The sequence below is a fragment of the Toxotes jaculatrix genome, chromosome 3 (assembly GCF_017976425.1).
Source record: "Toxotes jaculatrix isolate fToxJac2 chromosome 3, fToxJac2.pri, whole genome shotgun sequence".
Lineage (NCBI taxonomy): Eukaryota > Metazoa > Chordata > Actinopteri > Toxotidae > Toxotes > Toxotes jaculatrix.
Genome location: NC_054396.1, coordinates 20,837,122 through 20,850,245, shown reverse-complemented (window position 1 = coordinate 20,850,245; position 13,124 = coordinate 20,837,122). Strand labels below are relative to the sequence as shown.

At 38.8% G+C, this 13,124-nt stretch overlaps 1 protein-coding gene across 11 annotated transcripts in view; it reads right to left on the bottom strand.

Moving 5' to 3' along the window:
* LOC121178920 (R3H domain-containing protein 2) overlaps positions 1-13,124 on the bottom strand; it is a 53,691-nt gene that overhangs the window by 15,962 nt on the left and 24,605 nt on the right. For 4 of the 11 annotated variants that reach the window (XM_041033415.1, XM_041033414.1, XM_041033416.1 and 1 more), the window contains exons 6-17: positions 12,960-13,001; positions 11,385-11,471; positions 11,071-11,194; positions 10,230-10,308; positions 9,478-9,537; positions 8,887-9,027; positions 7,523-7,631; positions 5,946-6,041; positions 5,282-5,331; positions 4,468-4,521; positions 1,260-1,495; positions 328-503 (exon numbers count right to left, since the gene is read on the bottom strand). In XM_041033415.1, coding sequence (XP_040889349.1) covers positions 328-503; positions 1,260-1,495; positions 4,468-4,521; positions 5,282-5,331; positions 5,946-6,041; positions 7,523-7,631; positions 8,887-9,027; positions 9,478-9,537; positions 10,230-10,308; positions 11,071-11,194; positions 11,385-11,471; positions 12,960-13,001 — 1,254 coding nt within the window. The remainder of the gene's footprint in view (positions 1-327; positions 504-1,259; positions 1,496-4,467; positions 4,522-5,281; positions 5,332-5,945; positions 6,042-7,522; positions 7,632-8,886; positions 9,028-9,477; positions 9,538-10,229; positions 10,309-11,070; positions 11,195-11,384; positions 11,472-12,959; positions 13,002-13,124) is intronic. The other 7 variants (XM_041033417.1, XM_041033422.1, XM_041033419.1 and 4 more) reach the window with 4 other exon arrangements.

Below are 13,124 nucleotides of genomic sequence, written 5' to 3'. Positions count from 1 at the left end.
ACAAAAGCAAGAAAACATATATACAAAATTATATGCAATTACTATTAATCAGAGACAAACAAGAGGAAATGGCTGCTATCAGACATGTTATCGGCTGTCAAAACCTTTTATATCGTTGCTTAAAGTACCTTTTCTGTATAAGTAGCCAGATTTCAGCTGCAGGCACCATATTAATTTAATGACTAACTATAATATGGGGCGGTGCACAAAGGACCTCTAAAGCTGTTCTACTGACCACCTGACTGAATTAGATTCTCTGTAACTTTATAATGTGTCTTCATTTTTATTGATATGACTGACATAAATATAGGTAGTGGAGGTACTTACCTGAGCAATCATGTGGTTGCTCATGGGGTGTTGCTGTGGGGTGGGCAGCAGGGCAGTTTGTGGCGGAGCCTGGGGCTGTGGTTGCTGCGGCTGTTGTGATGGGCAGGGAAGCAGGCTGCGGCTGGACTGGGAAGCTGCGGGTGGGGGACACACATCAGGACTGACTAGGGGCAGGCCTAGTGACGCAAGAAAAGACATGATAGATACAGGAAATAATTTACAAATTACTTTCTATGTCAAGCAAAATGATGAACCCAAAAAAACTTCCCTACAAAAGCATTTTAAGTCATTAAAACAAGATGGTTACAGTAATGACACTGTATGTATTCTTGTATTACTCTCTATTTTCTAAAAAAAAAATGTATGTTTAAAAGACCACTAGAGGGCAAACTCAAGTTAAAGTCTCAGTAGAGGTGAATTCCATCTCTGGTTTAAATAATTTGGGCTTGGGTTAATTATAGTAAATAATTCCTGATTGGTTTAATTTGCAGGAATCGTTAAATAAGCCGAATATAAGACAACATTTTATCCTGGCTATTACATTTGAAAAAGTTGGGCTTGTATTCAATTTGAGGACTGGACAATTACATATTCACAAAATCCTTTTCTTTTTGGAAGGAGTATGTGCTAGTGCAACACTAGCATTGCATTAGGGGTTATTTGTGGCTTTAATGTTGCTATGCTAGCAAATTTCTTCAAGTCAGCTTACAGTGAGTCAGCCCTAAAAGTGCTCAGTAAGCCCATTTTAAACTACTGGAGTTCCTAATGGCTTATGCATGAGTGAAAATAAGTGAAAAGCATCTCTGGATATCTCTACTGATAAGTAAAAGCTAGTGTTTCAGTAACAAGTTAGTTACAGCTAGCCTTAAAGACATACACTAGAGACCTAGATGTCTCTTCCTTTCTCCTCAATTTGTCTCTTCAGTCCTTACCAGAGCGAGAGCCTTTGCAGCTTCCCTGTGAGCCTTTGTTACTGCCAAGGCTATCCCCCCTGGTAAGGATGGATATGCCAGAGAAGCTGCTGGCCTTAGTGACGGGCGGCCGGAGGGTGCGGTTGGAGCTGTCTGAGTCGGTGCTGCTCCAGGGCCGTGGCTCCAGGCACTTCATGTCACTGTCTGTGCTGCTTTGACGACTGCTAGATGCCCTGCTGGAGCTCTCACGATTCCCTCTGAGAGAAGACAGAACGAGGGGGAAGAGGAAAGACACAGAGAGATGAAATGATGGGGATAAAATGGGCATAGTCAGAAGAAAGGGGAACAAAAGAGGTGAAGTAACAGAAGAGTTAAAGTGAGGAGAAATAGGGGGTAGCAAGTGAGAGATATGTACATATTATAGTGAGTAGAATTGAAGAATAAGAAGACAGAGGAGAGACACAAAATGAATAAGGGTAGAAGGAAGAACATATCAGAAAAGGGAAGATGTGCACACAGAAGAATTTGAAGCAGAAAGGAATGTAAGGAGGGGGCAGAAACATAAAGACAGTTAGAATAGGACAGAAGAGGGGAGAGCAGAAGAAGAAGAAGAGCAAGGGAAGGTCATCAACAGGTAGAGAAGACAAAGTCTGACAGGCTTTAGGTTTAGGATGGGGCATTCAACACAAATGCATACTGGCTAGTTTAGTGAAATCACGATACAAAATCAGGCAACAAACCATCAAACAATGTTATCTCCAATTTTAAACATACAACCACACACACTTTCACACACACAAACATACAAACCCATCCACAGAGGAAAGACACACATGCAGGGAGAGAAGATGCTCCAGACAATCAACATCTGGGTGTAGGAAGATATTACAGTGACACTAGATGAGACAAATGTCCATGAATTCATCACACAAACCATCTAAGACAGGAGACAACAATCACAAAGGACTATCCAGAATGACTACTTGCATACATATGAGTTATATGTTTCAATACAGATAAACAGTAAAACATGCTCTTAAAATATATTGTATTAAAGACAAAGAATGACGTAGTAACAAGACACACAAACACCTGTGAATTAATACCAGATGTACACAAAGACTCAGACATTAAGAGCAGATGTACATCAACACTCAGACTCACACACACACTATCTACAAAATAACCACTTGCTACCACTGGATCACCACTATGGTTCTTTAAACTATATTGCTGTATACACACTCATTGTGTTGTTGTGATGCTGTCACCCTGGATAAGGGTAGCTGCCAAGAAAACCAACGATCACACTGTAAGCGTAACCACCACTCTGGGGAAACCCCTCCATCACAAGTGAATGGTTGGGGCTGCCACTGACATGTCAGCATTAAGAATATTATTGCTCCATTTGAACGTATCCTACAGTGCTTGTGCTTGAACATAACACATTTAAATAAAGATGAAAATCACAAAAGAAAAATGTGTCACCTGCTATAAATGTTGTAATATAAGCATTTAATTTAATATAGACAGAAAGCCTTGCAGGTGAACAGAGACCTACAACTCTGCATTGAAGACAGCAGAGAGGGGAAAAAAACAAAAACAAAAAAACAGCAAGTCAGCTGTAAACACTTTTTTTTCCTCATCTTAAGACTGGGAGAGGGATATGAACAGAGCATGCCCGAGTAGCGAGAACAGGAGTAAAATAAATTCAAAACATGTAAGGCTGACTGTGGGAATCTCCAAGACGAGAACAGGGATGTGGTAAGGGTTGTAAAACCCTTGTGATAGTGAGTGGCTGTGGCTGATAAATATTTCAGAGAGACTGTAATTAATGGAGGATCTATTTTGAGTCCTCTCTCTGCACAGCCTATTTTAAGGAAGGGTGGGTGCTCTGCCATTCTCTGTACAGGCAGGCGCACACTTATTCGCTTCGCTCTGCAGACAAAGATGAGAGCAGGATGAGCGGGAGGAGAGGAGGGACTTAGCTGTTAATCACATGATATTTCATCTCCACTCTCTCCTCACGACAGCATTGCCCATCAAATGCACAAACAGGAGGAGCAGGGAAGCTAGGCTGTTGTTATTTTCTTCCATCACTCTTTGTCTTTATTAGATGGTAAATTAAGCCTTGACTCACTAAAGAGCTTTTTTGTTTTGGTTCATCAAAGTGAAGTCTGTGGTTTTACAGCATTCTTAGCTAAACAGCAGGTATTCTGTGAAACGTTAACACCTAATATACTTGAATGAATGCTGGGCTTGGGTTATTCAACTCAGTTTTAGATTAAATGAAAAAAGGCTGTAATAAGATTCAAAACTTCAAACATACATCATTAATCCCATTTTAGATTACAAGTCAACCTTCTGCAGGCAGCACATACAAAAGTGACAACAAAGGAGTGAACAAATAATCACCAAATAACTGGTTCAGAGGTTGAGGATGAAAAATGTCTTAGAACTACACAAGACAAATGTCTAAAAGCCAATCTTAAAGCCTCTAAATTACATGATGCGCACGAGCAACAATATTTATAAACAGCAGTGTATACTACATACTTTTACATAATCAAAATAAATAAATTATATATATATATATATATACTCTAGAACAATTAGTCACTTAATTTTAAAAGAAAAAATACTAAACTAACTGGTCCCATGTTCTAAAATATCTTCTGCAATAGTAAACGGAAAATCTTTGGGTTTTGATAGAGTATCAGAGAAAAAGCTACATAAATGATGACTTGGACTTTATTGGGATAATAATTAAAATGTATTATTATTACTATTATTAATCAATAATGCAAATACACATTTTTGGTATCTAAGAAGAACATAAGACAGTCCTTATTTCACATTCTCTATTTCAAGTATGTACTGCTTGCACACATTTAAGTTCTACTGTGCAACAGGTGACATGTTAACAAAAACTACAAGACTAACTCAACCACAAAACAAACAGGTTACTGTGGAAGCAATGCAGTTACTTTATATAAAAATGTAGTTGACAGTGGATGGGTAAGTAGGTCAATCAGTCCCCAATGAAACCACAAAGCAGCCATGCATGGGCCATGGGGAGCCCCACGGTGCAGTGCTGGGATAGCCATCGATCAGCCGACTACGCCAAGCAAAGATATAAAAACCACCACAAGTCACCACTATCATCACCAAATCACTTTCAAAAATGGGCATGGCAACACACAAGTCAAAGTCAGCAGCACCCCAATACCTAAAGATCTGCCTCCTCTTTTGAGAGCTAGAGCAGTAGCCCTCAGTGGAAAGTCTGTTGGGGTTAACATTAGGAGAAAATGCTAGGGTTACATTGGAGAACAGGAGGGGGTTCAAGGGAGGGTGAGATAAGGAGGGGTGGGAGGTAAAGGTAGGCACAGTAGTGTACAACTTTTACCCCATAGAAGCAAAAAGGAAAGGAAAAAAAAAACGCATACAAGGCAGAAACTGACTGTTGAAAAGCCCACGCTTCTTCTCTCTCTCTCTCTCTCTCTCAGCATATTATGTACTAATCTTTCAACCTCAATGGCCAGGGTGCCTAGGGATGGAGGCTGGCTATAACTGCTGTGTGAGCCAACTTATTTCAAGAAAAAAATTTGTTCCACTACATACAAATCATTCTCAAAGACAGTGTGTCCGTCATAGTCGGTTTCAGCATAAAACAACCCTCTGTTAAATTGTTAGATATGAAAATCTGGCATAACAGAGAAAAACTGGCAAATGTACACTGATCATTTGCCTAGAAATGAGAAGATTAAAATAACTATTGCTTTTGTATGCTGCTATTGTAAATTTTCCTTAACAGCTAACGTTCTACTTTGTGAGAGCTTATAAACTTCAATAGATCAGGTTTGTAGCCAGAGTCAAAGTTTACTCTGTTAAGTTTGCTATGTTTATGGGTCTTTAGCCCCTCTACCTTTCATAACTGAAACCTAACAAACAAACTGTAGCTTTAAGGGAATAGGTGGTTAGGATGAAGTAAAGAACACATGTATTGAACACACTGGAGTCTCCAGTAGGATGCATCATCTTACCTGCTGTCGTTGATGTATCCATTTTGAGAGGACTGTAAGAAAAAGGACACCTGCACATTATGAAATGATTCATTCAACCAGGAGCACATCAGTTCAATATTTTTTGCATTTCAACCTTTGAGAAATGTTCAAATTTGCATTTAGGATGACATCTGTCACGTAAAGCACTGTTTCCCAGTCTGGGGGATGGGGCAAGGGATCATGAGATGAACCTCTGGTCAAAAGGCACAATTACTAGCACGGGAAACAAGAAAATTGTCTATATTTTTCTTTTCTGTAATGTTTGTTCTTTTCTTGCCAGATTCTATATAGTTTTTCTTCCTCTGGCCTCTCAAACCAATTAAAATTAAGTCCAAGAAGGTAAAAATCGTTCTTCAAATGAACTGTTCACAACTTCCAGACGTGCACCCTGTGATGAGGGGTCACATGTAAAAAATTACTTTATTTTAATGGGTCACAAGCAGAAAATGTTGGGACCCAAGTATAAATATTACCACTACATTAAACAAACCGTTTTATTCTTTTCTAACATATAACAGACATACTGATTTCTTACTAATCAAAGGAGCTGGATATAACTGCTACTGGATATGAAATGGATTTGTGATTTAATATTAATTTGTCCTCGCCAGAGCTTGCTACCCCGTCCAGGTTCAAAACTTACTTCTCGGGCAAAGATCCGGTCTCGTACCCGCTGATACTCTTCCTCTCGCTCTTCAATAGACTTGCTACGCCGCCCGTCCTGCAGTGGCACACGGATCTAACATTTGGGGAAGAAAAAAAAAATCACATGAAATAATATTGTAAAGTTACAATCTAACAGGCTCAATTAACAAGTACAGCCTGTACTTTACATAAACTTTATGTAAACACTTGAACATTCACAATTTGTCCAACCTGCTGGACAAGAAGCAACAAGTCACATGATAACAACAATAGCATGTGATAGAGGGCAGTTGCCTACCATCAAAACAAAAACAGCAGAAGGCAGAGAGTGGAATATTTTGAGGGGTGGAATCAGTGCACATCTCAGGGTAAGGGTTATTGACGCTTAGCTGAAAAACCTCAGACTGCTACTACTGCTGCACGTTTGTACGAGCAAGGTGTTAAGTTCCTTTTGAAACAAATGGAAAATGTCGCAGTGCTGAGGTTTACAGCTGACACAGTTTAAATCTGTGTCTTGTGTCATTACTAAGGTCTGAAGACAAACAGATTCAAGGTTTTTGATTCCAAAAAGCAGTGCTCCAGGCTAAACTGTTTTGTGGCTCACAGACACACAGGAAATCAGCTGCAGTGGAGGAGATGTTCAATGCATTGCAAAATGGAAACCGTATGTCAGTTTAAGAGACAGTACTAGGAACATGCAAGTTACTGCATATGAATGGCTTATTAATAGTTATGTAGTCTCTGGTGTTAGTGATGCTGGTATTGGAAATGACAGAGTGGTACAAGGCCATCTCCAATTCTAACCTTAAATTTATCATCAGCTATTTAACACAACCAAAAACTGGAAAAATGAGACCGCCAGTTAGCGCAATACATCTATTTCAAATAAACACTGGACTTAAACACAATATAAAGCTTGGGGCTCAGCTTCTTCCATTACTGGTATCACCCCATATTATTAAATCTCCTTTCACAGGCCCATTCTGATCTCCGCTGGAATAGATTCTGCTTCACACCCACCTGCCAAGTCTGTAACTACGATAATGTGCAGTAATTACAGCTCAAACCCTGCATGCCCTTACACATAGCGAGTATTGATAAATATATTAAGACTCCTCTGTGAAGGCATATATATATTTAATTTAATAAGAGTTCTTTTCAATTATTAATACGTGGCTGGGTCAAAATGATGCTGCAATATGGAAGACACCCTGCCTCACTATTACTCTCACTTCCAGATGCCTTGACAATTTGGGGGCTCACCACTATAAATCTCCGAGTGTTTGAGTCATGGCTTAGTTGCCATCAAAAACAGACCTTGCCCCCCTGTTCATCTGATCTGGAAAAGGTAATCAACAGTCCGACAACTGTGTCTTTCTACTTTGGTTGAAACAACAGCAATGGGAGCCACCTCCAAATGATGCAACAAGCTGCTGCAAGAACTAGCCAGGGATTAGCCAAGACACATTGTTGGTTTTAAGGTCCCTGACATGGAGAGAAGAAGTGGCACATGTTTGGACCATTAAATATAGATGGTGAATATGATGTAGTTAAATGATATACAGTGCTGCCTACCTGATTATCATCCTTGTCCATGCTGGCATCATCTCTCTTAAGGATGAATTTCTTCTGGAAGTCCATGTTACGTTCATCCTTGATGTGTTCAGAGAACCTTTGTTCTGGGCTGTAGAGGACAAAAGCATGTTTTTTTTTTTTTTTTTTACATACTAAAAGAAAAGTTCAATTCTCAATCTGAATATCAAATCTGCCCAGATTGTTTTTTGTCCACTTCTGAGTTTCATAATTTTACTTTGTGCCTAAAGAAATCATCAAACATTAATTTGGAAAACTGTAACCAAGGAAGCGCATCTAGCTACTGTTGTTTGTCGGGCAAGAAAAGTTATTCTGCCTCAAAAAACTGAAAACTGAAAAGACACTGAAAAGTTGATTACAATTAGTGAGGGTTTCCGCACTAGTTGTCCAGATGCCACTGATTGAGATCAGACTCTACTGTTAGTACAATGGTAAACTGAAATTTTTCTTTTTGACAGATTTGGAAATATTATATTTATTTCTACTTCTTTTTTACCATAAAATTTTAAAATAACTTATTCAAAGCAAGGAGAAAATAAATTATGTAATTATGTTTATGCATGCACAGAGCCAGAACTGAAAACAAATTTTGTTTACAAAGCACAGGATGTAACAGCTCAACTGTTGTCGCTTTGTAGTGCAACAGGTATGTGATGCTGTGATGCTACATTTATTACCTACACAAATTTTGCTTAATAGGAGTGGCTGTGGGGTATAACCTAACTTGAAATAGCTTGCTGGTTGCTAAACTATTAAATTCCTCTCTGTCTCTGCCTAAAGGGCACGCAGTGTGAAAAGTACACAGTGTTTGTCATTGGAGTGTTGTGCTGAATCAATTAGATACATGCAGGGCCTAGAGGTTGGTTTCATTTCTCAGGTGTATGGATACTCTGTCAGCTTTCAGCAGAAACAAACTTTCCATTCAGTTACATGTCACTGTTCTGTTGAATTTTTGGCTCAGGATGTTCTTTACCCTACTTGGACAGAGTTTTATGGCTGTGGGATTCTTCTGTTACCTTCAAGCTATGTTGCTTGTGTGGTCACACCAACCTCATCCATGACGGTTTGCTATTGTGTTTCCTTGAGGTTGTTTTCATAGCTGCCTTGATATCATTTGCATACAGTAGTACCTACAATAGTGCATATTAATACCACTACAATCCTGGCATCTGGACTGGAGAAAGGTCAGATGCCTAACAGTGTTTTTTTTATGTTTGACTAATTTCAGTACATTCTATTCATACCTATATAAAGATTAGAAAACACCAGAATTCCAGATCTGAGTTTCTCCACGCTTTAAGACCGTAGGTGCTGAAGCTTGGACCAAAGTCAGGGAATGCACTTACATGCGCGTGTTGCCCGTCTTGTTGATGATGACAGCCTTGCCCGTCTGATCCACATTGTGGTCCATGCCGAAGTAAGCAGCCACACGGTGCAGCAGCATACGGTGATAAGAAGTCATCTGAGGAAACTTCTTATACTGGTTACTGCAAGGGACACAAAAGTCAAAGCTGTATGTGGTATATGTTTTTTCAACGCTGCACTGTGATGAACTAATTGCTAAAATTGTTTTTCTTTTTGTTGTTTGCTGTGATGAATGTTCTCATAATGTGTCAATTTCTTTAAACATTTAAAATAATTTGAGAAGGGGGACTACGTTTTTTGTATGGACTGTGCAACAGACTATCTATTGTCAATAAGATAATTTACTGCTTTCAGGCACATTTCAAATTATTATGCTTAAGTCTAATAACAATATTCTAGTTACAGGGGAACATAAAGTCCTAGTCAGAAATACTGACCTAAACTTGCCCCATAACATCAACTACAACTTGCCATGTTTATCTCATTACCTCAGCAGTCTATAAATAAAAAGGAATGGATGTAGACGAGCTAAATTTAAATACAAGCAAGTGGTTATGAAGAACGTGGCTTACTTGTCGTCATTAATGAACTCCAGGATATCTTGTTCTAGTTTGAGCAGCATCATTCGATCCCTGTTGGGCCAAAGGGGGAAAGGGGGAGGGGGAGAGAGAGAGAGAGAGAGAGAGAGAGAGAGAGAGAGAGGGAGAGAAAGAGAGAGGGGGGTGGGGGGGGAGTCGGTCAGTGACTGGAGTGTTGCGAGCATACCAACCAAAGATCAAAGGTAAGATGTACAGCAATAAATGCTTCTACTAATGACAGCATTACTTCTATTACCTTTCCAAACTCTGACTGCATTTTTATCTGACCTATAAAACACCATATAAACACCATATAAACAATTTATCTGCAAACTCCTGTGGAGTATGGGGGACCGGGACCAGTCCAACAATATTATTAGTCAGCAGAAAATTCAAGGGTCCTCGCCTATTGACTGCTAATGGAATATTAACCCTATGACAGTTTGAAAAATATGTTGAGCTCGCTGTTAAACTTTCCCTTGAACGCTTTGCATTACATGGTGCCTCTTTTGTTTGTTTAATTAGGTGTTTTAATAACAGGCAGGTATTGTGCTTGTCAGATGCACTGCAATAAATGAAACTAAAACGTTATCTGTTCCAAGCATTTACCAAATGGGCAACTTAATAAAAGACCAGATGTAAGATAATGGATATAAAATGATCAAAAATGTTCCATTTAAATACCTAACTTTGTCATAAAATGTTTAATGTATCTCGGCAGCAGCTGCACCAATCTCATCTCATACCTGGGATTGTTTTTCAGTGTGTTGACCAGAAACTCGTGAACATCAATGCCCGTGGAGTCAGTGTATTCCTGACTGGAGTCTAACAGAGAGAAGAAAAACGTACATAAGAGGCAAGAGGAAGAAAGGGCGGAGAGACTGAGTAGAAAAAAAGTGAGCAGGTGACATTTCTGTAAAGTACAAGTGAGACTGAAAAAGCAAAGTCATATTGCTACAAATCATACCCCCTAAAATGGCACCTCAACACACCAGCAATGACATTCCAGGTTGTTCAGGGAGGATAAACATAAGAAGTAGGTAGCGTGAGATACCAGCTAGCTGTGCTATGCTTTCCACACATACAAACACACTCTTCAGGGGATCATTTTCCAGTATTTTCCACTACACTAGACAGTTGGGCTAGCCATTTCATCTCTGTTGCTCTCAGAGTCTAATGACGCCTGAGGGCCTCTGCAGAGAGAGGGAGTGAAGCAGGTAATTAAAAAACAAAAGAAGGACGAATCCAATTATCTTCCTGAGAAATTAGCTTGACAGACATATTAGTTATATTAGTTTGGGTACTAATAAAAACAGTAGACATCATATTTACATGTAACAGTCATGACACAGCAAAACCTTCTTAAATTTACTAATGTTGAATATTTTAACTGAGACTGTTTAGCATTCATTTGTTTCTAGGAAAGTGAATTAAAAAAAAAAAAAAAAAAAAAAAACCTCAACTCAAGATTTGAATCTTGTCTTGTGTTAGACTACATATTATACCAAAACTGTTGTGAACACAGGTGCAGTTAAGCCCAAAACAGCAAGCTGCAAAATGCATTTAACTTCCAAAGTTGCATCTTACCACGTGACAGCATCTTCCTTGGAGTCTTGTCCTTCTTCTCCTTCTCTTCATTTTCATATTCATCCTTTGAGGACTTCTCCTCCTCCTTGTCTGAGGGACAGCTGATGTGAAGCTGGATGATATCCTGAATAACAACATTCCATTGCTATGAGAAAAAAATTTAATATTTTGAATTCTAATTTTGTTTAGTCTATTAAGTATTGTTAATCCTACAGAAACTGCAGTTAAAAAAAAACAAATTGCAAGTTAGGCTAACTGCGGGGTACAGACCAAGGTCAGGAGTTAGGGGTTAAGGTTAGAGACAATAACAGTACCGATTCCGGAGGTCCATCATTGGAGAACGGACCAGAGGACTCCTCACACACTGCCAGACTCCGTACCAGCTTCAGTTTGGCATTAGACTGAAACAGAATCACAGACGTATTATCTACAAAGCTGACTGATTTTGGTTTTTAGGTATGGTCAGTGAAAATGTAGTGTTTAATAACACTGACGACACTGATCATTATAGTTTACAGTAAACGCAGTCCTCCACAGGATTTTTGTTGAAAAATTAACAAATAAAATAACCAGCTGTAGTCATCAGTATTACATCTCTCAGTACTGAAGGTTACTGGAGTTCTGCTTTTACTTTGAGAGTCAATACCAGAAACAAGAGGTAACCTGTCTAAATCCCTTGTAAGACAATAAAGCTTACATAAAACCTTGAATAATGACTGATAATAGAGTTCCCTGAGGAATGGTGGAGAAGCTGAAGTGGGACATGGAGAACACATAGAGCTCCATTTCAACATAGCTGATTAGGACGCTGTCCCTTTGCAGATTATGTCTTAAAAGCAAGAGGGAAATGAAACAAGGGTGATCCAACTTCAAAAATGTTATCACTGTGATAACAGCAATGTGATCTAATCTGACTATGGAATGTTACAGTAGAAAGCCAGTCTCAAAAATACACAGTGGCAGGCCAGTGACTCTCATATCTATGTATGACCAACTACTGCATTTACATCTTTAAAAGATGCACATAGGCCTAAAAACAGGTTATCAGTAAGATAAGCACAGTTTAAAAGAGCTACACTATATTTAAGAAATTGGTATTGTTTGTTTCATTTTAAGTCAAGTGATAATAACTTAAGACAATGATCGGTGTATTGATATTACTTGGATAAAATAATAATTTAATTAAGGGAGTAATGGTTTAGTTGGCCACAACTAATCCAAATGTCCAAAACAAAAATGGTGTATGCTGCTATTCTGCTGCATAATACAATGTGAAGTGAATGTACACAGACGAGTGCAGAGAGGGTCTGGAGTAAAGTGAGAGATGGAGTTCACAGAGTATACAGTCAGTGCAGAGTCAGGGTACAGTCAGTGAATTTGGTCTTCACTGTTGCCCATACTGTCAACTGGCGACTTCTTCCATTGGCCATTTGTGACCAAGGAAGAGACAAATCAACTTCATGTTGTAGAATTGTCTGACTTTAAAAAATCTGCTCCATACAACTCACTCTCTCTGTTTGGGAGTCAACTGATGAGATTTATTTATTTAGCAAACCAACATCTATTAAATTTCACTGATTATAATCTTTATGAACTTTCTTAAGTATATCCCTCTCTTTCATTGCCTCACTGAGGTCACCATGACACACCTGCTTTTAACCCTCTAATGGGATTTAAGAGTTTAAGCCAATGATAAGAAGAAGGTGGTGGTCCACTGTAGTTGAGAGGATTAGAACGTTAATAATGGAAGGTCATCTAATGCAACAAACCAGGAGGGGGTTATTTCAGGGAGCAGGATTTTTAAGTTATTTGGGTTACTTTCAGAAAGATGAACACCTATATCTGCAGCTTAAAAAAAAAAGAAAGAAAAAACAAAACAAATTACTTACCTTGGCCCTTTTCCTGCCATGGCTGTGGTTAGGAGCCCGTTTCTGCAAGAGAATCTTGTTATTTTATTCATGTAAATTAGAATTGTGAAATTTCCCAGTTTTTAACAGAGAATGTAATGGCAATACAATGGGCTGATATTTCTCTAGCAGTGTCTTCTTTTATAC